Consider the following 25,372-nt stretch of genomic DNA (forward strand, 5'->3'; position numbering starts at 1 on the left):
GGAGGAGATTTTCAGTGAATTAAATCAAATTAAGAGCTGTCCCTTTATGCTGAACAAAATGAATAGGAAATACATACATTGATGCAGGGCACAGAATATTTTCCTCAGCTGGAAAGCTCTGGTAACCCTGTCCTTTCCAGGACCAGCTCTAGGTGTCACTGTGGGAGCTGAATGTGATGCTCTCTCCCATCCATGGATTTGTTCCATTTAAACTTTAACATCAAGAAAATGTCACCTTGGTGCTCCCTGCTCTTGGGAATTGCTTCTGTCACCGTTTTCATTTTAAAATAACACCGCACGTTACAGAGTCGTGTGAGCAGTTCTGATAGATGGCAGGGGATCAATTTGGTCACCAGTCTCCTCCATAAATAATGCAGGCTGAGCAGAGAAACCACAATGTGGCTAAGAAAGCTGTTTAGCTGCAGTTTGGATCTAATTACTGTAGGTATCAAGAACCTGCACAGCAAATCACCTAATTCTATTAGAGCCAAGGCAAACCTGAACAGTAGGAAGAAACTGGATAAAGCAATATCCCATTTCATCTAATGCATGTAAGCCTGTACATTTAATTGCCCTGCTTGCAAAAAGAAGCCTGAAGATTGGGCATTATGAAGATTTCCATTTATTTTACACTTCTAATCTGTCATCTTTGCAAGCTGCCTTAAAAAAAGAAATCAAAAAGCAAAACAACAGAAATTGAACATGAAGGAAAAAAGCCCAGACAAATTAGAGGATCTTCAGGAATATGCAAAAGAACTAACAGCCCTTTAAATGTCCTTCGGTCAAATACATTACTCGTTATTAATCAGCTTACATGCTTTTGAATCTCTCCTGCTGCTCTGCAGTAAAGCTGAAAACTGGCAGGTGTTATTTTAAAACATATATTTTTAAACAGCCATAGAACCTGCCACATAAAATTAGAGATTCTGCACTGTGCAATAAAAAGAAAAGAAGGTATACTAATGATATGCTCTTCTCTGCTTTGCAACTCGAGGAGGAAAGCTCCTGAAGTCCCACAGAGGCAGACAGCGGATGCCACCAGCAAAATTCAGATCCTGGCATCTCTACATGGCCCTTCCGTTTCCAAATGCTTCATTTGAGACTGGCATTTCCATGTCAGAATCGTTCCCTGTCAGCTCCCACAGCGACCCAAACCAAGACCAACCGGACCTCACGTTTTAGTGTATGGAAATGACACCAACCCGTTGACAGCAACCACAGTGCTCTGTTTGTGAGGAGCCTAAGAGGTCCTACTGCGCTCCAAAAAGCCTTGTCCAAACACTAACAGAGAGACAATTCCACAGGAATTTGCTAATAACACTCATAAATCTTCCTCTGTGGGCCTGTGGCCCTTCCCCCTCCCCACTGATCCGAAAGCTCTATCAAGATCATAATTAATGGAAACCTCACAACACATCTCTATGACACATTAGGTGAAATCATGGCCCCAGGGAAGGGAACAGCACTGCTTCCACTTACATCACCAGGGTCAGCATTGCACTCCTAATTTTTACGATACCCGTTTTGCTGCTAGGTTACCCGAGGCACAGAGAGAGTAAGCAACATGCCCAGAAGCACAAGTGAAGCTCAAGCCCAGAAGACCAAGAGCAAGTACTGAACTAGTATTTCTCATTCTTACCTCCTTTTTTCTCCCACCACCAGCTTCTATGACCCTACATCAACCTTACCCACCACACCGCCCTGCAGAAGTGACAGACTTGATGGCTTGACTGCTGCCGAGTTTGCAGCGAACACTGATCTCCTCCAGACAGCCCCGCTGAACTCTCCGGTGATGGAGAGGGAAATAGGGATCGATACACTCAGCAGCCATGCGGTACAGAACACCGCTACAGCCGATGCGCTTTGTGTAAACCTCAACAGATAAGCCAGGAGGTGACTTGGTTGAGCATCACCTCTGCAGAGACCTGGGGACAGCCTGGTCACTGCTTGGAGCAATGTTGCTCTCTGTGGGGGGTCAGGGAAGGGCACAGCCTCCATCTTCTCCTGGATGGATGCTCTCAAAGAGTGATGTTAATACATGTGCTATGAGGTGCTGGCTCAATCCCTGTTCACACATACCACTAATATTCCAGAAATTGTTTGGCAGGGAGGGGAGAAGTCAGGGAAGGTAAGGACTACGTCACAGTCACCCAGGCCATTTTGGTACCGCATCCCCATCACCCTCCAGCACAGGCAGAGCCCGCTGCTACTTGAGAGGTCACATCTGAGCTGGAGAAGGGACCACATATAGAGTTCAAGTGCAGCTGATCTCCTTAAAGCAGAGTTTTGGGGACAGTAACCCCCTCACAGATCAATAACAAGTCTGTGTTTGTCCCGTTTCATGAGCTTGGTGTATGCCAGACCCTTGAATCCAACACATGTCACAGCATCTGGGTACCACAAAATACTTTATCCCAAATCCTGCCCCAGCAGAGCTCAGGGCAGAGCCCAGGGTCAAGTACAGCCACGAGGCAGCTCTCCAGCAGCATCCTGCATTTTACACCTACTCCATCCGGACCAGCTAAATCAGCCCACTCCTGATGACCCAGGATCTCCCTTATTCCTGCTCAGCAGCCGCCGTGATTCATGAGATGGAAAATGCAAACCATAGGGCTGCTCGTGCTATTCTTGCACAGGCCATTTCCTGCTGAAGCCAGGGGAATTTTTGCCGTGCAGGGTTAAAGACCTGCTGACCTCATCCCATGGTGCCAACACACCATCAGCACTTCTAGAGAGCTATTTCATCCCTCAGAAATGGACTTAGCAACTTTGTGGTCAGCGCAAGTAACTTCATTTTCCATGCGGCCCACAGAAACCACGGGCTGTGCTGGAGCTTGCCACCTCTGGAAACCATGGGCTGTGCATTTGTTTAGCATCCTGGAGCTTTCATTTGGGGCTGAGGTTTGGGTTTTTTTCCTCTATGCAGCTACATTCAAGGAGACACACGTTGTCATTAAACAGCTCCAGAGAAAAGCCCCAAACTGTGTCACCTTGTTTAACCAGAGCCAAAGGTTGACACGGCCACATCCCCGTTGTGGATTTACAAGCAGAATAAACAGAGCTGAACTCTGTTCAGCAAGAGGCCGGCTTGCCTGGAGCTCCCTGCATGACACCCGGGGAAGCTGCAGCTCCGCAGAGCCCCGGAGCGCCGGATGCTCCCGCAGCCATTGCTGCAGGGCTGCAGGTCAGCCGCCTCTCTCCTTCCTCAGCAATATGAACGCTGCCAGACACAGCCTTTTAAATCATAATCAGCTAATAACACAAACCTAGCTCGTGCAAGATGCTATCTGCTTTTGCCATCCTTTTTTTTTTCCCTTATCACCTTTATTTTTAAGGACTGACCAGGTCACTTCCAGCCTGACAATGACTCAGAGATCTCTGAAATGAATGGGGTTTGCCTTGCTGGTGGACTATTCAATTATTCAGGTAATACAGAGCTGGCAGCATCTCCTCATGTTTAACAGGGAGGGAAAACGAGCGCGGGAGTCGGGAAGCGATGTTGTGGGCATGCCAGGGAGAAGCTGTGCAAAATACTCATTAATATTCAATCAGCAATGAGATCCTGAACAATAAGTAAATAATCATATAAAAAAAAAGGAGACATATCAGAACGTACCAACACTGGTTATCTTTTGGGAGACCAGGTCTTGTAGTAAAGCCTCAATTGCAGGGTTATGTCGGGAATATAACTCGTACCGATTAATGCCAATGTGGAATTTTAACCAGTTTGGGTAGGAGTCTATGGAGGTTTCTCCAGTTGGCAAAAATTCTTCATTTTCTTCGTTTTGCCTACCACCAAAAACAACAACAAAAAAGAACAATACAACAAAAAACATGAGGAAAAAGAAATAAATGTTACAGTTTGTAACAGGCAGCGAGGTACAGGGCTTCAAAATGTGATAGCTGGGAAAGGCAAAGCACTGCAGAGGTGGGAGAAGCCCCTGATCTGTTCTCACGCTGGCTGGATGCTAGGACCCTGCTTCTACCTGGGGCCAAGGGGAGAGGGATTTCCACCCCTACGCTCCACACCTGATTCAAAGCCCATGGAAACCAGGAGCAAAACTCGGGAGTGACATCACTGAGCATTAGCAGAGGTCCTTATGCAGCAGAAACACAGAGCTGCAACTTCTATATGGAATTTATGTTGTATGATGTTGCTCAAAACTTTTACAAGTTTGACCCAAACCACAGCACTGCCCTGAACTTTTATTCAATGGGGAGCTGGGACTGGAAACGGGGACTGCAGCAGTTACTTGCCCTGTCATTAGCAAATTCTCCCCCCTTCTCTCGTCTTTTTAAAATACAGAGGATAAGCAGAGGCTGGATGGCTCTGAACAGGTCACTAAAGAGTAACTCTGGATGGTTTTGCCCTTTCCCCAGCAGTAGGATACTTCCACAGAAAAGAACTGCTAAAATGACTTTAAACTCTTAAACTTCATCTTATTTCTGTGAACTTTGGCTGCAGCCACTAAGGAAAATATGTACAACAGGCAGCTGCATTGTGGGTATCAATGATCATTTCACTCTTCATGTGGGGGGTACACTATCACGTGTGTTCCATCCAGAAGCCCTCTGTGCTGTCGGTCATCTCCAGATGTTCACACATTAGTGTATCCTTTTTGTTTCGGGGTTTTTTCTGGAACTTTTACAGGATATTTCACCTCATGGTCAGTTTTGATTACTAGATGGAAGGGGCCTGGCCAATTCACATGCGCATGGGGCGGAAATCAGGAATATTTATCCTCTTTTTCCAAAGGTTTAGATCACGCTGGCCGCTCCGCAGCTTGACAGAGCTTTTGCACAGTACAGTGCAGCTGTTTAAACATGACAATGTCAGCGTGTTTGGAAGAGGGTGCTGTTGTATTAGACAAGGCTTTTGATTTTTCAGTCATTGAAATTTCTCAGCGCTTCTTAGAAGCCGACAGGACACTCGACTCACTGAGGCAACTCACTGCTTTGAGGGCTGGAGAGAGCAGCAGAGGTGCTAGGACACTGGGAATTAACTGAGGATGAGAAACGGAGCAGAGGTCAGGTCCTAAAGGCAGGAATACCTGCTAGGATGGAATGCCTTTGGGATGCCAGGCCTTGCCTCTGAGAAAAGTTAATGCATTTTTGCCTGGCCCCACTGCTGAGCCCCGACACCCCGGAGCGGGAGGTAGGGGGGTGCTGGAGAAGCAGCCTCCCTGGGTACTCGCCCTTCTTCCCTGCGCTGTTTTGCTGGCAGCATCTGCCTCTGGCTCCAGCCAGAGATGGGACATGGGGCACCAGGACCCCCATGGCTCCGCGCTGCTCCTGCCTTCCCGTGCTTCCCCGTTTATTCTGTATTTCACAGCTTTTTCAGTTGTTTGGGGCGGGGAGGAGGGAGGGGGGGTTCTGAGGGCACACAACCGGTTAAACGTGCATCCGATTCCCCTTCCTCCCGGTGACACCGAATCGCCCTGTTTAAGCCTCTGCCCTACCCCAAACCAGCCCCGGTAAAACCCGCGTTATAGCCAGCGGAAGGCAGCGACCCGGGGAAGCGCCGTGCCACGTTTCCACACCGCCCTCCCTGCACCCCGCCGGGCCTCCCCCTTCCCCCCCCTACCCTCAGCCCGGGGCGAACCGCGCCCGTACCCAGCCCCGTCGCCAAACCGTGCCGGGTCCCCGCGCCCCCCCCCTCACCCCGTCCCGGTACTCACCACTCGGTCTGCTCGGCCGCCCGCGGGTTGAACCTGATGTCGCTGTTGACATTGAAGAGGAGGTCGCCGTCGGCAAGCGGGGGCAGGGCGGCGCGGTAGAGCGGGTGCTCGAAGAGGGCGGCCAGCGGGGCGGCGGCGGCGGGGGGCGGCGGGCGCGGAGCCCCGGGGGCGATCAGCCGCCGCGTTCTCGCCGCCGCCGCCCCCCCGCCTTCCGCACCGCCGCCGCCACCGCCGCCGCCGCCCGCCGCTCGCTCGGCCGCTTCCCGCGACTGCGAGGAGAGGTTGGAGCCCGGCTCGGCGCTGAAGTCCTGCAGGATCCGCAGCGTGTGCTTGCTGGGCCAGCGCGGCGCGGCGCGGGGCGGCGCGGCGGCGGGCGGCGGGCAGGAGCAGCCGGGGCGGCCCTCGGTCCCCCGCCGCTCCAGCCGCGGCAGCAGGTCGATCATGATGTGCATGGTGCAGGCGACGAGGAACACCATGAGGATCAGCACCCGGAACTTGCGGACCAGGAGCATTTTCATGGCCGGGGCGGCTAATAAATTACCGGGGCAGGGGGCGGGAGGGGAGGCGGCGGGGTCGGTCGGGAACGCTTTCGTGGAAAAAAGCCCGGGCGGGCGTGGGTCTTCCAGCCCCCCGCCGGGGCTTTGGCTTTCTCCTCTCGGGTCGGGAAGCGAGCGATCAAGTCAATAAAGTTACCTCCATAGGCGCCGAGAAATAAACAGGCTACAAACAATAGGTCCTCATTTCTCAGTATCATCAAGAACTTGGTTGGAGGAGGGGAAGGATCAAAAAAAATATATATGTAAAATAAAGGGGCGAGAAAAATTTAAAATTAAAAAGGAGCACCGGACCGAGCCTTTAAGATCAATAGGAAAACAATGCTAGCGGCATTGCAATATAGAAAGCCGTCTGCTCACGATTTCTCTCTTTATTACAGGGATCACAACAAATAGGGAAAGCTGGTTCGGGAAGAGAAACCGGCATCTGACACTAGCTGTGATTAAATAAAGATTAAAAAAAAACAAAAACCAAAACAACCCCCCAAAACAAACAGGGAGGAGGGGAAGGAAGAATAATATTAAGAAAACCTGTACGGAAAGGCGACAGAAGAAAAAAAATCATCCATAATATTTGGCTGTGCTGGAAACGCTGACTCCCTTCCTTTGAATGTGACCAGTGATGCAGCAGAAGCGCTCTCCCGCTCGCTCTCTCGCTCCCTCTCTTCTCTCAGACTGTTTAAGAACATTGGCTGGAAAATCATTTTCTTAGAGCGGTTCCAGTTTCTTCATCCATCGCGTCCAGTGCTTGGGAGAGATTAATACGTTCAACTGAGATCAAGTCTGGGTGGCTGCTGTATCCGAGCTGGGCTTTTGCTTTGGCTTAGGTTGGTTTTTTTTGGCTGCAAAACTGTCTGATGGCACAACTGCAACATAAAGGTTAAATATGGCACAGGGAAAAAAAGAGAGGAAGGGGGGGAGAGGAGGGAGGATTAGAGGAAAGAAACTAATATAAATCAGTAGAGGTTCTTTTTAGCAAACAGGTCCCGTCTTTGATCTCTGCTGGGTCTTACAGCTCTGCCTTTTAGAGAGAGACAGAAAGGAAGAGAGAAACGGGGGGAGAGAAGGGAAGGAGGGGAGAGAGAGATCTTTGGCAGGTGCAGAGTGAAAACCTCTTTCAGCTACACTGAATTCTGGAGACTGGTTGGACTAGTAGCTCTGCAGCTCCAGCTTTCAGTGGGTGTGTTAAATATTATGAGCGAGCCATGATTCCTGCCTTCCTCACGTCATAGTTAGGAGATTGGCTAAATAAACGCTACAGTGATAGTAACAGGAAAACCTCAACCAAAAGCGGTGTGGGTTGGGTTTTTTATTCCCCCCCCCACCCCCTCCTCTCCTCCCTCTTTCCCACCCCCCTTTTCATTCTACTGCAGCTCCAACTGGGGCAAGGAGAGGGCGTCTGTTCCACAAAGGTTTGCAAAATTAAAGAGAAAAAAAAAAATAATAAGAGTGGTAGTGGAAGAGGGGAATCTGCACTAATCGTGTCGCAAAGCCTGAGCGCGGTCTTTGTGCCCGGGCTGGGAGCAGCGATTCTGCTCTGTCATTGTCTGGGCAGGGGAGGGCGGCCGGCTGGCTGCTTCCCCCTCGCACCCAGACCCTCTACGGGGCAAGGTCAACACGGAAAGCCGCGTGTTCTGCTCCCTCCCGAGGAACAGGCTTTATTTTTTAATCCCAGATCCCGCGGGCTGTGATAATCCGTGAGCGTGCTGCGGGGTAATCTGCCCTCCCTGCTGCTGCTGCTCGCTGCGCAGGCAGCACGGCGGCTGGGTGGCTTCATGGCTACTGGAACCGGTGGTCCCAGGGCCAAGGCAGCCCCCGGAGCCCAGAGAGTGCTGCTGATGGTAGTCTGAAGTGGAGGATGGTCCAGAAGAATGCTCAGGGCTGTGGATTTTGTGTTTGGGAGGGTGGTTCCCCAGTATTTTCTGGTCCTTAGCGGGGCTCATCAGGTGGGACTGCAGCAGGAATGAGGGGAGTAACATGCTTACCTGCCCACCACCACCTTTCCACAGAATCACCTAAATGCTGATCGTGCTGGCCCGTTTTTCTCTGAATTAAGCAATATTAAAGTATTGTTTTCCCAAATAAAGGGTTCCCCCCCCCCTCGGGATCCATCCAAAACTGGGATCCTCCCCCACTGGGAGCTTCTGCAGACCCTTTTACTCTGCTAAAGCACATCCATGTGCTGTTACAGCATAGCCATGTTTTGCACAAGGAAAACCACTGCTTCTCCAATGAGGAAAAAAAAGACTGAAGGGAAAAAAAAGAACTGCCAGGGCCACGATCCCTTTGACTACTCTTACCTTGCCAATGAACAAGACTTGCTGTCAGGGGGATCTCTTGGTGCCAGGGTTCAGACATACAGCTCCCTGTAGATGCAGCGCTTTCATTCCTGTGGAAGCCATTATGTCACCCTGCTGCTTTCACGTACAAGTATACTAAATCATAGCACAGTATTCTGCTGTGGACCCAGGAATAAGGCTTCCTGTCTTTCTCCACCTTTTCACCAAGGACAGCTAATCAGTTGGCCATGAGGACAGTAGCAGGAGTTCCTCATGTGCTGCTGCGTCCCACCGCTGCTCAATAGCAGGTATGGTTGGGTCTGCTTGGGGAATGGAGCTTGGCTCATGAGCTAACTACCTCTCAATGCAGTGAGATAAAGTTCATCTTATTTTCAACCTAATTTAGCAAGTTGGCATTTTAGATCCATCAGGCAGTTGGGGTTGCACTGGGGAGCCCACCACTGCTGGAAGGGGGCATGATACATGGTGGGGGTGCAGTGTGAATGTAGAAGACTATCTCGTTAGCTTGTTGAGGGGTTTTTGCTGTCTGTGGCTGCAGCCTTTCTCCTGCTGAGCTCCCGGTGCTGTCCATACAGAACTCAGCTGGGCTGGATTATCAATCAAGCCCAAGGAGACAAAAGGAGGCAGGTGGAAGCTGCAGCTCTTCTTCTAGAGCGTGGGGTGATGGAAGAGAGCAGCCAGAGCTAGTGCTCCAGGAGAGGTGAGTACAGTGTGCACAGTTCCCCAAGTATTGCTTGTGTTCCTTTTGGTGTGGTTGTTTTTTTTAAGGGTTCTGGGTGAGCTGTGCGTGGCCCTTCATTTAAGGGTAGATGCAAAGATGTGTTATGTTTTAATGTGATGCTGTGGGGTTTGTAGGTTACAGGCTGTGGCTGCAGTGACATTTTTCTTAGTGTATGACCTCCTAAAGCTGAAGGCTGGGTGAGCCTTGACAGGTATGGTGAAGAGGAAGCTGAGAATTAGATGTGTTTTTTAACTTGTTGTTGAAGCTGAACATGCGTATTACTTTGCAGTAACAGCTTTGTGTCATACGTGTCTGAACTCCACATGCCAGAGTTATGTAGTAAAGCTGAGATTAGCTTTGAAATACAAGCAATTCAAAGTAGCTAATTATGTGCTTTCCAAAAGGTGAAATATCAGTATTGTGAAGAAATAACTGATTTTTTTGCACCTGTCTTTGGTGTGTGTTGGCTGTCTGATTTAGTGTGGCTTCATCTAAATTGTGTCTGCCTATGGACTGGATCTCCCTGACTCCCTTGTGTGAGCTTTTTGTTCTTTGGGCACTTCAAATGTTTGGGGTTTACCTGAAAATGGGGGGGGGGAGGGGGATGTACCCTATTTGTAATTGACCTTTGTGGATGAGTTTTGGTGGGACCAAAGTCCCCTAGAGATGTTATTAAAGGAGAGCTCTGCTAAAGCTCTGTGTTTCTTCCCTCACCTCCCTTCTTTCTTGTGCGATTCAGAAGAACTGAGTCTCATTTGTGAAAGGCTATACTTAATGCTTAGGGGACCTTTCCTATAGTGTGAGTAGCACCCACAGGCTAGCAAAATCAAGATGTTGAAACAGTGTCACCAGCTGGGGAACCTCCTGTGATGATTTGCAATGGCGTCAGGGCTCTGTGGGCCTGCAGCTCGCTGCTTTGAGGTGCCCATGGGGGCAAGGGACACCTCATCCCTGTGTGCTAAATAAGCAGTAACACCTGCAAGCCTGATTTAAAAGGAAAAAAACCCAAACCATGGGGGTTTTGATACCCTGTTCTCAGGTGTTCCTCGTTCCCTAATGATTTGGGATAACGAGTGCTTGTAACCCAGCTGTGAGCAGCAAAGGAGGGCAGCTCCTGCTGTGACCCTGCCTTGTATCTCTTGTAGGTTGGCTGGGCTGGTGTCATACTCCCATGGATGGGAGGAGGTCTCTTGGCTCTGCTGGTTCCAGGCTTCTCAAAGTTTTAGGAAATGTCTTACAAACTGGTGAACTTGAGCTGCCTTCAGTGTGAGGTTCTCTCTTTCTGCTGACAGTCTGCAGGTATGTTTTTCCTTAAATTGCCTGATATCTTTCAGGCTTTGGCCTTTTCCAGCAGGGATGAGTAGATACTGTTACCTGAACTATATTTTTCTTTTGCCTTCTCATTCAGGGCAATAAAGCAAGCTTTAAAGGAAAACAACATGATAATTCTTTGTTTCTGATCTTCTGTGTCTTCAAACACCTTTACCTGTTGATATGATCATCTGTGAAATAGGATGCACTGGCTGGTTGGCAAACACTAGCAGTGAGCAAGCTTGGGGCAGTGCTTTGGACTAAGGAGCAATGTGTAATTCTTTCTCCTGAGCCTTTCTTCCTCCATCCTGGAGACAATAATCAGCATCAGTAGTATGTTACAGCCCCTCTGTGCCTGTGAGTTATGCTGGTTGGTGAAGCAAGGGAATGAAACCAAGACAAGTCCAGCTTTCTCTCTCCTGTGTGAACAACATCTCTAGCACATCTCAGTGCAAGGAGGATACTGGCCTCCTTGCTTTTCCCATTGCTCAATCCCGTGAGTAGGTGCAAGAGTACAACCCTGATCTTGTTTTGGAGCCAGTGCAGCTTGGGTGTGAGTGAAGGAGCTCCTCCTGCCTCTCCAATCATCTGTTTGTCAATTTCCCTCTGTTCCCAATCTCATGTTTGCATTCCTGATGGTGGTCCTGTGGGGCTGTTGGGGAGCCTGATATTTGGGCCTGGACGGGGATGGAAACCTGAATATCTGCTGGGTTGGGAGGGCTGAGATGGCCTGTGGTCAGGAGGCCACAGATTGTAGATGTATGAAGCCAGTGAGGTAAGTCAGGAGCTGGGCTGCAGGTCAGGATAGCCTGGAAATTGGGTGGCAGGTACAAGATAAGGGGCAGGCAGGACAGGCAAGCTCAGGGACTGGATTTAAGGGCTACTAAGGCTGGTGCAGCTTCCCAGGATGACCTTACTGCTGACTCTGGGCAAGTGTGAGCTAGATGGAGAGATTGCTTGTGCTTATACTGGAATTTGGGATGTGTGTCACCCACCCCCAATAAGGCATGTTTTCCATTTCCTGCTGCAAGGGAAGAAATGGATGTTTATGTCCAACCAGCTGGATTTCAGCTGTACCTCTTTGTCTCTTCACCTATATGTCTTGGCCCCTTTGCTTTCTGTGCAAGCACAGCATTTGAAGGCAAGTTGCCTTTCCCTGGTTTCAAGCACTTGTGTTTCAGTCTTGGAGTTGATGGGAGGAAAACAAATTTTGGTGAGTGCTGACTGTTGGTCATCTCTTCCTTCACACAGGCTTTGAACCCCAGACCTGGTGTGGGTAGAGCCGTGGGCTCTTTGTAATAATGCCCAATTTGGGTAGTTTCAGAAGTTAGCTGTTTACTCTTTTAATTGCCAAGGTCTTGGGCTCAGTAAGAATGTAAATATTTCTCTTTATCTGAACTGTCTTCATATGGAATTCCAGCACGTGGCCAACAGCGTTTTGCTTCTGCTGTGCTGTGCGTTGGACCAGCGTTACCCCTGTAATTGCTGGCATTATGTAAACAAGTTCACAATGGAATATTATGACATTAATAAGTTATTGCATACATCTCACTCCAGTAATTTCAGTGAAATCAAGACCCTTACATCAAGTCTTTATTTTTCTTTTTTGTCCATTGAATTAAAATCTTTCCTTGGTTTTCTTTGAAGTATTTGAATGCTGTTGGAAATGTCATGTTGAATGACTACAATCACAAGCCAAGATTGCTTTGGATCCAACAGGCTTTTTAATTTGGTATTACAAATTAGCTCTAAGCACATTTTCTTGCATGTTCTACCTTCTCTTTAATAACAATTGAGAATTCAGGAGTGGTTATTGTCGTAGATCCTGGCATTTCTTCATTGTTTTGTGCATGAATTAATAGCTTATCTGCTGGCAAAATCTGTGTAGATGTTTATTTTACCCATTTTTCTCTGCCTGCCTTGCTGAGCAGCAACAATGGTCAGTGTATGTGATAATGTATTCAGGTAAATAAATGAAGCATGGTTTTGGGTGAGTAAACATACCCAGCTATTATTTTCTGGTATAACGGTTTATGGCTTTCTGATGTAAAGCCTGAATGCAGCAGGGCAAAACTGTAAGTCAGGCCTGATTGCATGCTTTCAATCAGTGTAGGATTTTTATTGTTACTTCTAATGGAAAAATGAGTTTTCCTTTCTGAAAAGTTCTGTCTGCGATGCTGAGAGTCCTGAGGGCATTGCATGCCTTGCCTGGCCCCTGTGGTGTTGCTGCCTGGGGTGCTCCTCCTGCTCTCCCTCTCTTTCCTCCCTCTGAAGATTCATGTGCTGACCCAGTTTGCCAGCGTGATCTGAGTTTATAAGGCAAAGCACCAACAATCTAATGGGTACTGCATATTAACCTCCCACACTGTGAAAATCACCTTTATTGCTAAGGAACATGCTTGGTGCTGAACAGAAGACAATTCCATAAGCTTGGCTTTGTGGCAAACTTCTTGTTGATGTATGAAAGATCAGCATTATCTGTTTGAAACAGTGTTTTAATATATCTTAAATAATAAACCAAGCCAAAGTTGACATGGTTGCCTTCCAGCACAGGGTTTTGTTGGCTGTGTGATACTTTTTTTAACGAAACCTGCCCCAATCTCCTCTCCCCCTCCTACCCTCCCTCCTCTCCCCCCAAATCAAACAGGCAGTGTGACCAGACATTCCTTCCTGTAATGGCTTTGCTGAGGTTGACTGGAGGGGCATTGACCTGCAAGCTTGAGCTAAACAGTGATGAAAGGAATTATGTGTCCTTGGCTTCCTCCATCACCAGCAGACCTGGCTGGTACTGTTAAATCAGTGCTGGGCAAAAGGTTGTGTGCCCCAGAGAGGCATTACCAGCTTCAACTGATCTCAGAGCCAAAGCTCCTGGCTCCAGCCTTGTGTTTTGGGTGTACCCATTTTTTAATTTGAGATACAACACTCTGGATGACTCAAAAAACCCCGGGGATTGCTTGATAAACCTGTTGAAAGAGAAGAAGTCATTATTACATTAAGGCAGAGCAACAGAAGGCTTTTTCCTGCCTGTTTGTTACTCCTCAGCTGTTGCTGCCGTAGATCAAGGGTTAGCTCCTCAGCTGGTATCAGCTGGCTGTGGTTTCAATGAAATGCCATCTAATTTTATCAGCTGAGGTCTACAATGCTTAATTCTTCCACTGGCTGGAACAAAGAGCTGCCTGGCAGTGCAAGAACAGACCCAGTTATTGTTGTTGCTGGAGTGATGTGATTGGCCTGTGGTGGGGCTGCATTTGCTCTAGTCATTCAAGTGAGGTAGCAATCTTGCATGCAGCTACGTTACAGAGGGGCTGAGAAACTACCTTCTCCAGCGGTGGGATGTCATGAAGAGAATTAGCTGTTAGGAGGTTGTATTCTTAGCTGAAAATGATTATTTAAACTAAGTCAAAACAAATTATCTTGGTGTGCATGACAAAAGCACTCGCTGCTTGAGTTATCCTAACTTCATCTGCCTGTAATAACTGATTCCTTTAAAAAGCACTGTGATCAAATAACCTGTATTCCTTGTGGACTTTCTGAGTTCAGGTAATAGTGCATGAATCTTTTTAAAGTGCATAAAACATGGCTTGCTAAATTACACCTAAAATCGTGTTGCAGGTTCATTGAAATCGATGAAGCTATGTTGATTTATGCCCAGAGAAAATGTGTCCTGATGCTGAAACAAGATAGTTACACATACACACAGGGAGCTTCTGCATGCTGCAGTGTGCAGAGCCACACACAGACCTGTCTGAGTGCACATGGAGACGTGAATGCATGCACACAGGAACAGGTTTAATTGTACACTGGAGGGACTCTTCTGGGAATTCTATTTTGTTGTTGCCTAATTTTGACTTGTGTGGATGTTTTGACTTCTTAACTTGAGCTTTTTTTTACTCCCTTCTTGGCTGGCTAAATTTTCAATCAGATAATTTAAAAATAAAAACCTGAGGAAGTAAGAGCAAACCACAGTGATGGTTTAAGCATGCCACAGCCTGAAATAGAAATTAAAATACTAATAAAAACCCCTCCTGGGAGAGTCTTACAACTAGGTGGTGTAACTGAACAGGCTGCAAATTATTTTGTACCCTGGAGACACCAGGACTCTGCCCAGCTTGGATGCTCCCTGGCTTTGTGATGCTGGAAAGTTGTTTCAGTTGTGTTCCCTCACCCAATAGGAAGGATGCCCCAGAGCATTTTGAGTTCTATTAATAAAAGACATGACAGGAGAGGCACAATGATGGTATTCTAGGTATCACTTCTGACAAATAACTCAGACTTCTAACTTAAACCCCACAACAAACTTGAGCTCTTAAGCAAATTCTGTATAAGGCTTGGAACATGGGGCTTCAGGTGAGTCCTTGAGTCACAACTCATTACATGTATTAGTGTCCTTATGCACGTAAGGACAGTGTGATGTGACTGGAAGTGCAAAGCAGAGTTAGTTTCTTTAATGAGAGGGGGGCTTGTGAGAGCTTCCTTGCACTTTTATTCCCAGTCCCTTCTTTTCTTCTGTCCCATGTTTTTCTTTCATCCTGTCCTTAAGCAGTTTTTCCTGAACACTCTTCTGACACAATCACAGATCTGCTGCTTGTGACTTGGTATTACAGACAGTGAAAGCTCTGGCCATGGAGGATTCCTGGGCAATAGTTGTCACTTAAACATCCTTCTTTTTCCAACAGCCAACAATATTTTTGTTGTCTAATGAAGCCTTGCCATAATCTCTCTGCAGGCTTAGAGAGAGGCATGTAAAGGCAAGTGCTTCCAAAGGGTCTTCAGTTTCCAGCAGCCCTTCTTCTTTCCCACCTCATGTATTGTTGCTCAGTAGGTCATAGCAAAAGCATCATTTTATAAAATTTAAATGTATCCTCTGTGTTCTGAGTCCCTAAACAACATGTAACTTTTAATTTATTAACTTGCCATGGGATTCCTGTCTAATGAATTGCAGCTTGCCCTGTGGTTTGGACCTCTCTATGCCTGATGCTGTTGGGGCATCCTGGTGCTGCTCTAACCCTGCCAGGGCAGCAGCTCTGATCCCACTTCTGCTCCCCTCCTATTACACACTTTTGACACCTGAACTAAACCATTGTAGCCTGAGTTCAGGTGGGGACAAGGCTTGTTTGGCCTTTCCCCTCAGTGGAGAGGAGTCTGCTGTTGACTTGCCACGGTTGGTGGTGAGGGTCTGTGGTGGTGTTCTCCCTCCATTGCTTCCCATCTGCTGGATGGGGTTTCCTGGAACTGTTTTGTTGCCAGTAACTTCCACTCTTGAGCCTGAATTTGCCCTTTTTTTCAGTGTCTCACTTTCTTGGGCTGTTCTATTGATATGTGGCAATAGTAAACTGTAGTCATTAAATGCAGTTATTTTGCATTTGCTGTAAGGTAGGAGGGTGTGTGTGGTCCTCATGGTAAAGCAGCTGTGCTCTTACAAGGGATGATGTATGAGTATGGGAGTGTGTCAGGGTGCTGGGGGCAGGCTTGTTTTCTGGCTCTTTAATTTCTTGTCAGGTCTTGGGCTTCTACAAGGGATGGGTTCAAACACTTGAGACAGCTTAGGTGCCTGAGCTGGAAGCATAATTGCCATAGACTCCCTTGTAAGTCAGACCTAATTGCCTCTGGGGTTGTGCTTTAGTTGAGAGAGACCAACACAGACTTCCATATATGGGTTGGAGTAATAAGACTTGATTTATCTGCTCTGTCTCCTCAGAGGGGGAATGCTCTGAGACAGGGCCTATCCTTTATTCTGTGTTTGTACAGCGCCTACAGCGAGAGCGCGGTGTCCTCGGGTGGGATACAGGTTAGGAGGAGGATGGGGATAATGCATAAGCACCGTGCCCCTAATCCAGTGGTGAAAGCAGTTGCTCACTTCCCTTCTCTGCTGGAAGATAAAAACTTTGGGCAGTTGCCAAGAGATGTGTCAAGGTTCCAACTCTCCGGTGGGCTGCGAGTGTGAATGTCAGACATGCAGAGTGAAAGTGGTTTCAAGTGCAGGCTTTTTCCTTTCCCTGCTTCTTTGAAGGCTGAGGGAACTTAAAAAGGGGGAAAAAAAAGGTTTCCATGGAAATTTCTGCAACCAAAGGAGTGAATATTAGCGTGTGCTTTGTTCTGTGTTCTTCATAACTGATAGAAGTCACAGTGTAAATGGACCTAACTGCTGAGTGACCTTTGACAAAACCAGATAGGAAGGCTTTGTTGTTGTTGTCAATGATGGTGATTCTTTCTTCAAGGTAAGAAGTCTCTTTCAGTGAAGTGATTCATTGGCTTTAACTGAAACTTTGAGACAGGGACATGGTGACAAGATAGGGATTGCTGGGAGTAACAAGGCTCAGTCAATTATTGACTAGCCCATCTCAGCACCTTTGTTTTCTTTGCTGACAAAATATCACGACCTTTGTATATAGAGCTGAGCCTGCAGGAACCAAGCATTGACCGTTCTGGGTGTCACTGAGAAATGACCATTTTCTTGTTATAAAGGGAATTGAATTCTCTCCCTGCAAAGCTTTTCCTATTAGCTTTTAGATTAGCGTCCTATACATGGCTGTCTGCTCTGATTTCTGTCCTTTCTCATAGCAAAACATGCAGAATAGGTACAAGCCAGTGCAGTAGCTGTTGTGTAAAATATTTCAGAAATGGAAGTAAAGCCAGCTAGAGCAGGGCTAGTGTGGCCCAGAGCTCAGCTGGGACCCCTTGGACGTGACTGCATATAAACACTGATATGGTGACTCATATTTACATGAATCCTCCTTTGCGTGGCACATCTGCTGTTTCTACTGGAGCTAATAGTTTCAAGAGTACAGGGGGGTTGTAGTAACAGTGGCTGCAAAGCTCTGCTAGGCTCTCAGTTTGCAGTGTGAAGACCTGCATCTCCATCTTTCTGGCTGCCTTCAAATACAGGTGTGCCCTTCTGACAGGCTAGTCAGGGCACAGGGACTGGATTTCTCTGCATTCTGCATAGGTGTTACTACTTTCAGCACCGATGTAGCCAGAAAATCCTGAAAGTGCTAAAGCTTGAGATTACTACCATGCTCCTGGAGCTCCTTGCCTTGATGTGGTAGGGAAGAGGCTGTTGCAGCTGGGTCAGTTCCCCTCAGCTTGAGGTGGCAGCAAAACCTGGCTGTGGTTCTCAGTTGCTTCCTGAAGCTAATAGAAGATCTGATTGGATCTTCAGCTTGGCAGTTTGAAATTCAAGGCTGAACAGACTGAATTGAAAGGCTGGTAAAGCCCTTGCGCATCATGTTGTCTCTGGGAGTAGAGGTTCTGCTCAGCTTATGGTGGAGACCCTGTGTATAACACCAGTGTAAGTAGAGGTCCTGTTCAGCTCACTAATGGTCAGCTCTTTGCTGGACTAAGTTCTGCAAGGCCCATATTCAAATTATTTGAGACCTTCATATAATTTAAGGCCGCAAAGATCTTAGCTTGTTATCCATAAAATCCACTTTAGAATTTCAGTCCTCAAATGGAAATGAGGAAGGGAAGTCAAGTTCTAGGAGTAATAAAGTGAAAATTAAACTTAATATTTGTATTTAGTTGAGATGTGGAGCCATGCATTAAGGTTCCTGATATCTGATTGCTTCTGTGCCACAGATAAATAAGCCAGCAAGAAAAATTGCATGAGAAGCAAAGTAGTAGAAAATAAAAAAAAAAATGCTTCAAAGCCAGCACATTGAAACTGGTGGGGTTTAAAAAAAAAAAAGCTTTAGGAAAGAAACATTAAAAGGATAAACATCAAAGGAAGAACAAAAGGAAATAGGGACAAAATAAGTTAAAGAACAAAATTATGAAGCAAAAGAACAAAATGTCCTATACAGAAGGACTGAAAATGAAGGACATGAAGAAATAAAACAAGGGAATTACAAAGAATGAGATGCAGCTTTGATTATCATTTGCATAGGTGCTCACAGTCCAATATGAATGCTTGCTTTATACTTTCTATTATTTTTTCATTTATTTTATTATTCCTTAACCTGGAGAAGGTAACTATAGGTTTGTTCTAATAATAATTAGGGCTGTGCCTTCTACCTCTAGTCTCTAGGGATAATGTAGAAATAGCACTCTGGGTAGCCAGGAACTGCTTGGATGCTTTGCTTTGTATCACTGGCAGGGGGGCTGCAGGGGACACAGGGCAGAGCACTAGTTTGTGCTGGAGTTTGCGTTGGTCTTGGGGTGTGTGTCACAGCTGGGTGAAAGCTGTGTGAGGATGGGGTGGAGGCTGCTTTCCCCAGGGAGCTGTCCATGTGTGACTTCTTCCATCTGCCACCTCTGGAGAGGTGCAGAACACATGAGGTGCCACAGGCCGATTGAGTCCATAGGGATACTTTAAGTGCTAAGGAGGATGCTACTTCCCAGCCTCCTGGCATGTAGCTGTTACTAGAAAACTTGATGTGGAGATCAATGTATGAATTGGGGCCAAAAGGTCCTTCTGTGCAGCTGCTCCCAACGTGCTCCCCCTGCACTGATGCTCAGGGCACGGTGACAGCCGCACTGGGGTAAGGGATGAGGCTCACTGTGGCTGTATGGTCTGTAACAGATGTCCAAGCACGCTCCAGGGTGAACCCATTACAGAGGCAGCACAAAAGTCCAAGCTTAATCACTCTATTTTCCACCTGTTTTTGTGTTATAAACCTGTGGCAAAATGGGAGGGAAATGGCCAATGGATCTCGAGGGTCCAGCCAGACCCAACCTGCTTTCCATGTAAAGGGCTTAGGAGAAACCATCTGAACCTCCCCTGCCACACTTGGTCTGGCACTTCAGCTTAGTCTCAGAGGTGAGACATCAGCATTGCTGTGAAACAGTTGAGGAGACATAAGGATGCTGGAAGGCAATGAAATACCAGTACCCTCACCCTGGGGGGAAATGTTGGCAGTTTGTATGCCCCAGTAGCCTGTTTTCCACCATTAAATTTATAGAGGCTGTGTTCCTGTGCAGCACCACTCTTTCATCTGCTCCTTCATTGCAGTGGCAGCAAGAAATGGGTGAAGACTGCAAATGTGCTCCTGTTTGTACCCCACAGTAAGTGCCATCTCAAGTAATTTAGTTCTTCATTTACTGGCACCTGACAGCCAGAGGGGCTGAGAAACAAACAACAGAGAAGGAGAGAAAAAAGGACTGAGGCTTAGAGAGGTGAGATGCGTGGCAGTGGCAATCACTTCTGAAGTCTTTTAATAGAAAGGTCTGTGGAAAATGATTTTCACCTTTTCTTTGCTCTGCAGACCCCAGCGTTCAAAGGGCAGGCCGTGGCTCCTTCAGAAATACTGTGCTTTTGACTTGGGCAGGCTAACACCAGGAGTGAGAAATTTTGCCCTGGGTGCTGAATATGCACATTTGCATTCTTGAAACCCAAGCTGAACCTTTATTTGGTCTTTCTGAGTCATGATTCAAAAAAGAAAAAAAAATATTTAAATGCTGGAATCACAGTTGTGAAGAAAAGCAGCAGAAACAGCTTTCTGGCACAAACATATGTGAGCCATATTTCTCCAACAATAATTTCCCATGGAAGCTTAACCTCTGAAGGATGCTAAAGTTAAATTGAACTGTAGATTTTGTAACATAAGATCGTATTGTCAGTCTGGCAAGTTTGACCACTATAAAGTGGTAACACAATATGAAAGAAAGGGTACACCCATCCTGAGAGCAAGAAAAAAAAACCCCCAAGGAGCTCCTCCCAAAGTCTGCATTAATGCTGCCATCCCTGTGTGACTGTGGCCATGTCATTTAATTTCATTGCATCATCTGAAAATGGGTGTGAAATTAGTACCGTATGCATCTGGCATATAAAGGCCAGGGGAATAAATTGTAGTGAGAGAAGATCACATTGTCCTAAAAGGGGGGGAATCTAATATTGTGCACATTGGAAACAAGTGTAACTTTTCATCTGCTGGGCGATGTGGCGAGTGCTTGGGGTGAGCGATCCCAGTGGCATCTCTACATGGTGGCCTGCTGGGGAAGGGAGGTGAGCCTTGTAGCTCACCCCATTGAGGACTGTTCCCTAATTGCAGTGTGTTGGGACCTTACACGTGCCTGGGGCTGGCTGTGGCTGGGATGGCCTGGCCAGCCAGATGTGCCTTTGCTAATAATAACAGGAATTGCCTTGTGAGCAAAGCTCCATCTGGGTCGGTTGCATAAGCCGCAGGGTATCGGGCTGTCTTCCCCTGGACAGGTTATGTAACAGTGTCAGAAATCAAATACACAATTTGGATTTCACCTTTTTCTGAACATCTGGCTGTTAGTGGTTTAGGCCTGCTGACTTTGTAAGGGTCCCAGTTAGAAAGAGGTCTCTGCATGTGCAGGCATGGAAAATGAGTGCTGAAACGTTGCCAAGACACTGACCTTGGAATTCACTTTCAAATTCAAGCAAACATCTTCATAGCTTCTCCACTCAGCTCAAAGTTTCAGTAAGTGTTGAGGTGTGCTAAATTCAGTACCTGCTTAGAAGCTTCTCCCTCCTCAGGGGGCTGTGTTGGAATTGGCACTGAGGGTGGCACTGGAGCCTTGTGAGGAGCCACAATGTCACCTGAAACCAGTGGAGGGGAAGAGCCTGGTTGACTTCAGTGGGCTTTGGAGTGAGCTCATAAAAGTCTACTAGCAAGGTCCTCTGGTGCTCTCAGTGTTTTAATTTCCTGATCTTGGATGGTCCGATCCTGTTGACCTCTGGTGCATGCTGATCATCTTCTGTTTTTCACCAGGGAAGCAAGACTCGGGAGAAGTTCTGCTGGAGAGTTGTCAGAGAAGTGACTGCAGCTTTTAATTTGCTTGACTTGCTGGCTGAGGGCCATGTTGGCAGATATTTCGGTAGCTCATTATTGTTGGAGGCTTTTCTTGATGTGTGCTCTTTAAAGCTGTGTTCAAGGTATCTGGTACACCCTGATCTCTGTCCATTTTGGAGCCAGCTGCGGGGTCCCCTTCTCTAGCAGGCAAAGTCAATGGGGTTGTGTGTCTCAGCAGCATGAAAGCATAAAGAGAGGCTTCACTGCCTTGTTCTTAATGTATTTAAGCCCAGGGACTTTGAGGAAATGAGAAGATAAGTATGAGGGTCTGTTTCTTCAAAGCCCCCCCAGCATTTTTAACTGCGTTTCTAATTATTGTGGCAGATAAATGCAATACATGCACCCCTTGCATAAACCAGCATTATTCTGTGCTCAGTCCATGTGTTTCCTGTAGAACTCTGGATGACAGCCAGATCAGTAAAGGGCTGATTTTTTTAATGGAAATCAGAAACACAACAGATGTACTATATGCTGAAAAGAGTTAAAGATAACTGTTTGCAATCTCTATGCTTGCCTTTAAACAAAGTACATGATATCCAGAGCAGTTGTTGTTTAGCATATAGAGACTTTAACATTAAATCACCTCCACAGTTTCTAAGGGTTTGAAGTTAATGACCAGTTTCATGGATGGGATATCTGCTAACATCTTAAGCATCCTCCCTGTCCTCAAACCTCCTGACTGCTATTGGCTGTGAAAATATTTATGACTGCTTGCAAGTTATGATAACTTCTGTAAAAAGATGTGCAAATACCTAGTAGAAGTTAGTTCCTGTGCCTGCCTTACCAGAGAACTGGGTATTTGTTTGGTTTATGTCGGGGAAAACTGAGAAGTTAATTCTGGGTCATACAGCAAATGGGTTTTTTTAATGCTGGTGCCTCTTTCTTATGACTGGTACTGCTTCTTTCTCATTACAAATCAGAATAACTAGTTCAGCATTACATGGAAGATTGGCTGCATCTGGCAAAACTGGATTAATTCCAACATGCTGCATAACTCCAGACTGACTGCAATCCTTGTGAGAAAAGGATTTGTCTGTAAGAGTTAATTTAAGTGCTGTCCCAGTGTGTACATCTTCCAGTGTGCTTGGCCTCATTGCAGCTGTCAAATGACTGGGGAGCCTTTATGTAAATCACTTTGACAATACCCATTTGTAAGCTGGTGTAAAGAAAACATTTTCTCCCTTTATGAATGTTATATAGTTGAAGACCTTCATCTCCACATCGCATGCTTTAATATACAACTGTTTTAAATATAAGTCTCCTTGTAAGATACTCTGTGTAGGCTCTGCAGTAAGTTTTAGAGAATGGTTCACCATGTTACCTAAAAGGTTGACTTTTTAAAAGAGGATTTTTACCTATTTCTGCCAATTTCCATGCAGCACATTTTTGATTCAATATGCTGCTCCTGTTTAAGGAAAAAAAGTTGGGTTTTTTTAAAGTGCTAAAAAAAACCCTTTGAAAGGCCATGAGACTCTAGTGATGAGTTGTGCTGGAGAAACCAATATTATATCTTTCATCGTTTGTCTGGTGTTCTTGCCAAACTTTAATTTAGCAGTGCACAGTAGTGCACCAAAGTGAGTCATGAATTCTTCAGTATAATTACCACACAGTGCAAAACCCATGCTACAGAAGTCTGAACCTTTTCCTGTCTGTCGTTTTTTATCCCCCTTTCTACTTGCTTTTCAAATACCATATGCTTTGCAGGAAAGCTGTGCATTGCATCACAGCTTCCACCCTGTTCTGAGCAGATACAATTAAAAGCTAAATTTTGAGTTAATAATTGAAGTCCTTTTCTGTGGGATGGGTACAAAAGAGGGGGGGAAAAAGGGTTTGGATTTTCAGCTAGAATGTGACTTCTAGTGAAAACAGTGTGGTAGAGAGAACCACTTTAGTGTTATAGGAATTGCTGTGTCCTAGGGAACCTGCTTTGGTGGGGGCTTGGGCTGGATCTCTGGAGGTCCCATCCAACCCCTAAAACTCCAACTCTAAATGCTGTGAATGAGTCCTGTTGACATCTTAAAACTATTTTTTCCTTGAACTGATTTTTATGTTTTCATATCTGCCTTGCCCATGTGTGTTAGCAAGTGATCTTTATGCTTGAGGGATTTGCCAAGGGCAGCTGGAAAGCCTATGCATTCATTTGGGGTCCCACCCCCATGATGAACTCAATCACAGGAGGGTCCCAATGACTTTGTGTGTGCTATCAGTGAGCTGAAGGTGTGCCTGCGATCAGGAGTTTCAAACTAACTACTGTATCCAAATTCATGTGTGTTTAAGCTCTTTCATTAAGGTTCACTAATTGTTTTACCTGTTGCAAGGGCTCATATTTTAAAAGTCCATCATGAGAGACAAAATTCTTTACAAAGTCACAAACAAGTGAAGCCTTTCTTCAGAAATAGCTGCTTCGAGCTGGTTTTGAAACTTCATGTCTTCCAAGTTTCTGCATATGACTTTAAACAGGCATCTGGGGAAGATAAGAACTTCAGTACAAGTTCTGCAATGCAGGGGGGACTCGGGTGTCTCCAGGCTGTGCAAGGTGATGAATCCTCTTTACAAATATGCTAACACAACTATGTTGATGTTAAATAGATATTTCAATTATCCCTGTGCTGGGGGACAGCGGCAGCACTGATGTTGAGCTACAACAGGTCTGAGGGATTTTGCTTCCTTCAGCTGTTCCCAGGATGGTCAGTTCTCAGTGGTGTACTGTTTCTAGGTGTTGTGAAAAACTTGTTTCCTGAGCTCTTAACTGCAGAAGCTTGCTTCCTGCAGAAGGCACAGGAAAATGTGGTTGCATTTCTGAAGGCATAGCTACGTTTCAGGCAGCTGCTGCAGAAATACTGCAGTTGTAAGGTCCAACCTCGTGACCCTCCCCACCTCATTCTTAATATTTCCCTATTTGACAGGGAAATGTGTCTTTTTTAGGCAAAGGTCTATTCAGCAGCTTTGGTTATTTTCAAACTGTGACCATGGAAAAATACAGTGACAGAGGAGGTCACAAACTCCCCTTGTGTTTCTGAAAACTTCTCTTTCTCAGTTACTGGTTTAGTTGCCACATCTCAGTTCTGGTGTGTGGCTCAGCCCTTGGTATGTGGAAAGAGGGATTTGTTTGGGATGTGTGCTGACAGTTACATCTGAGCTTGTTTCATGCTTGGATAATGGCAATTAAAGGGGAGGGCTTGCTCATGTGAGGGCTTGCTTGGGGTTGCACAGAAGCAGGAGCACCCACATGTCACCATCACTGTGGTCAACCCGCAGGACTAGCAAAGCTCTCAACCATCCTTCTTCAGTAACTGCATTAACTAAACTGTCTGGCATGTTCCTAGAAGTATCATTTCTTTCCCTTTCGTAACTGTGTTTATAGGAGTATGCTGTGGTCACAAGTTAATTCTCCAGCCATGCTGAATTAGGTGTCATGGGGGTTTTTTTGGGCTGAAATGGACTGTCAGAACTGCAGCATTGCTGTGTTGGGAGCATAGAAGGAGGTGAGGCTACTACATGCTATTCCTCTGCTTGGAAGCTGAGTAAGTTAGCACTATTCTTCAGGTTTTGGAGATGTTAAGCTGCTCTGTTTACATGATCTGCTCTTTTCAGTTGCTGCAGTATCAGTGGTGTGTCTCCTGATTTTTTTTGCAGCTACACAGATGCATGAAGATTTTCAAAATGAAAATACTTTCTATAAGAGTCCATAGCCTAAGTGTACATCAAGAAGAGATAACAGTAACTGGTAGAACATACTTGGTATGAAAGACAGCATAATTATGTGAGAGGCTAGTGTGATCATCTGGGGCAGGTGAACAAATCGATTGTTTCCATGAGAGCATGATGGATGGAAAACTGAGGGGAGAGCTGCTGGGAAAGCTTATACCAGAGATGAGACATGGTGGATCAAATCCAACAGGACACTTGAGGCACTGGGACAGCACAAACAAACCCTGTCCTGCTCACTGGGATTATAATAGCTGCCTTGGAGAGATGGGTTCAGTCCGATTGCTGCATTACTTTGATTTTTGTCAATTAAAGTCTGATGCAATTAGATAAAGCCCTTGCCTCT

General features: G+C 46.3%; 1 protein-coding gene across 1 annotated transcript in view; it reads right to left on the reverse strand.

Annotated features, from left to right (window-relative positions):
- FAM20C (FAM20C golgi associated secretory pathway kinase) overlaps positions 1–6,203 on the reverse strand; it is a 58,558-nt gene extending 52,355 nt beyond the window's left edge. Inside the window, exons 1-2 of the mRNA XM_084270973.1 lie at positions 5,679–6,203; positions 3,617–3,789 (exon numbers count right to left, since the gene is read on the reverse strand). Coding sequence (XP_084127099.1) covers positions 3,617–3,789; positions 5,679–6,196 — 691 coding nt within the window. The 5' untranslated portion in view covers positions 6,197–6,203. The remainder of the gene's footprint in view (positions 1–3,616; positions 3,790–5,678) is intronic.
- Positions 6,204–25,372: the final 19,169 nt, after the last annotated feature.

Source organism: Gallinula chloropus (assembly GCF_964237585.1).
Source record: "Gallinula chloropus genome assembly, chromosome: 15".
Classification (NCBI taxonomy): Eukaryota; Metazoa; Chordata; class Aves; order Gruiformes; family Rallidae; genus Gallinula; species Gallinula chloropus.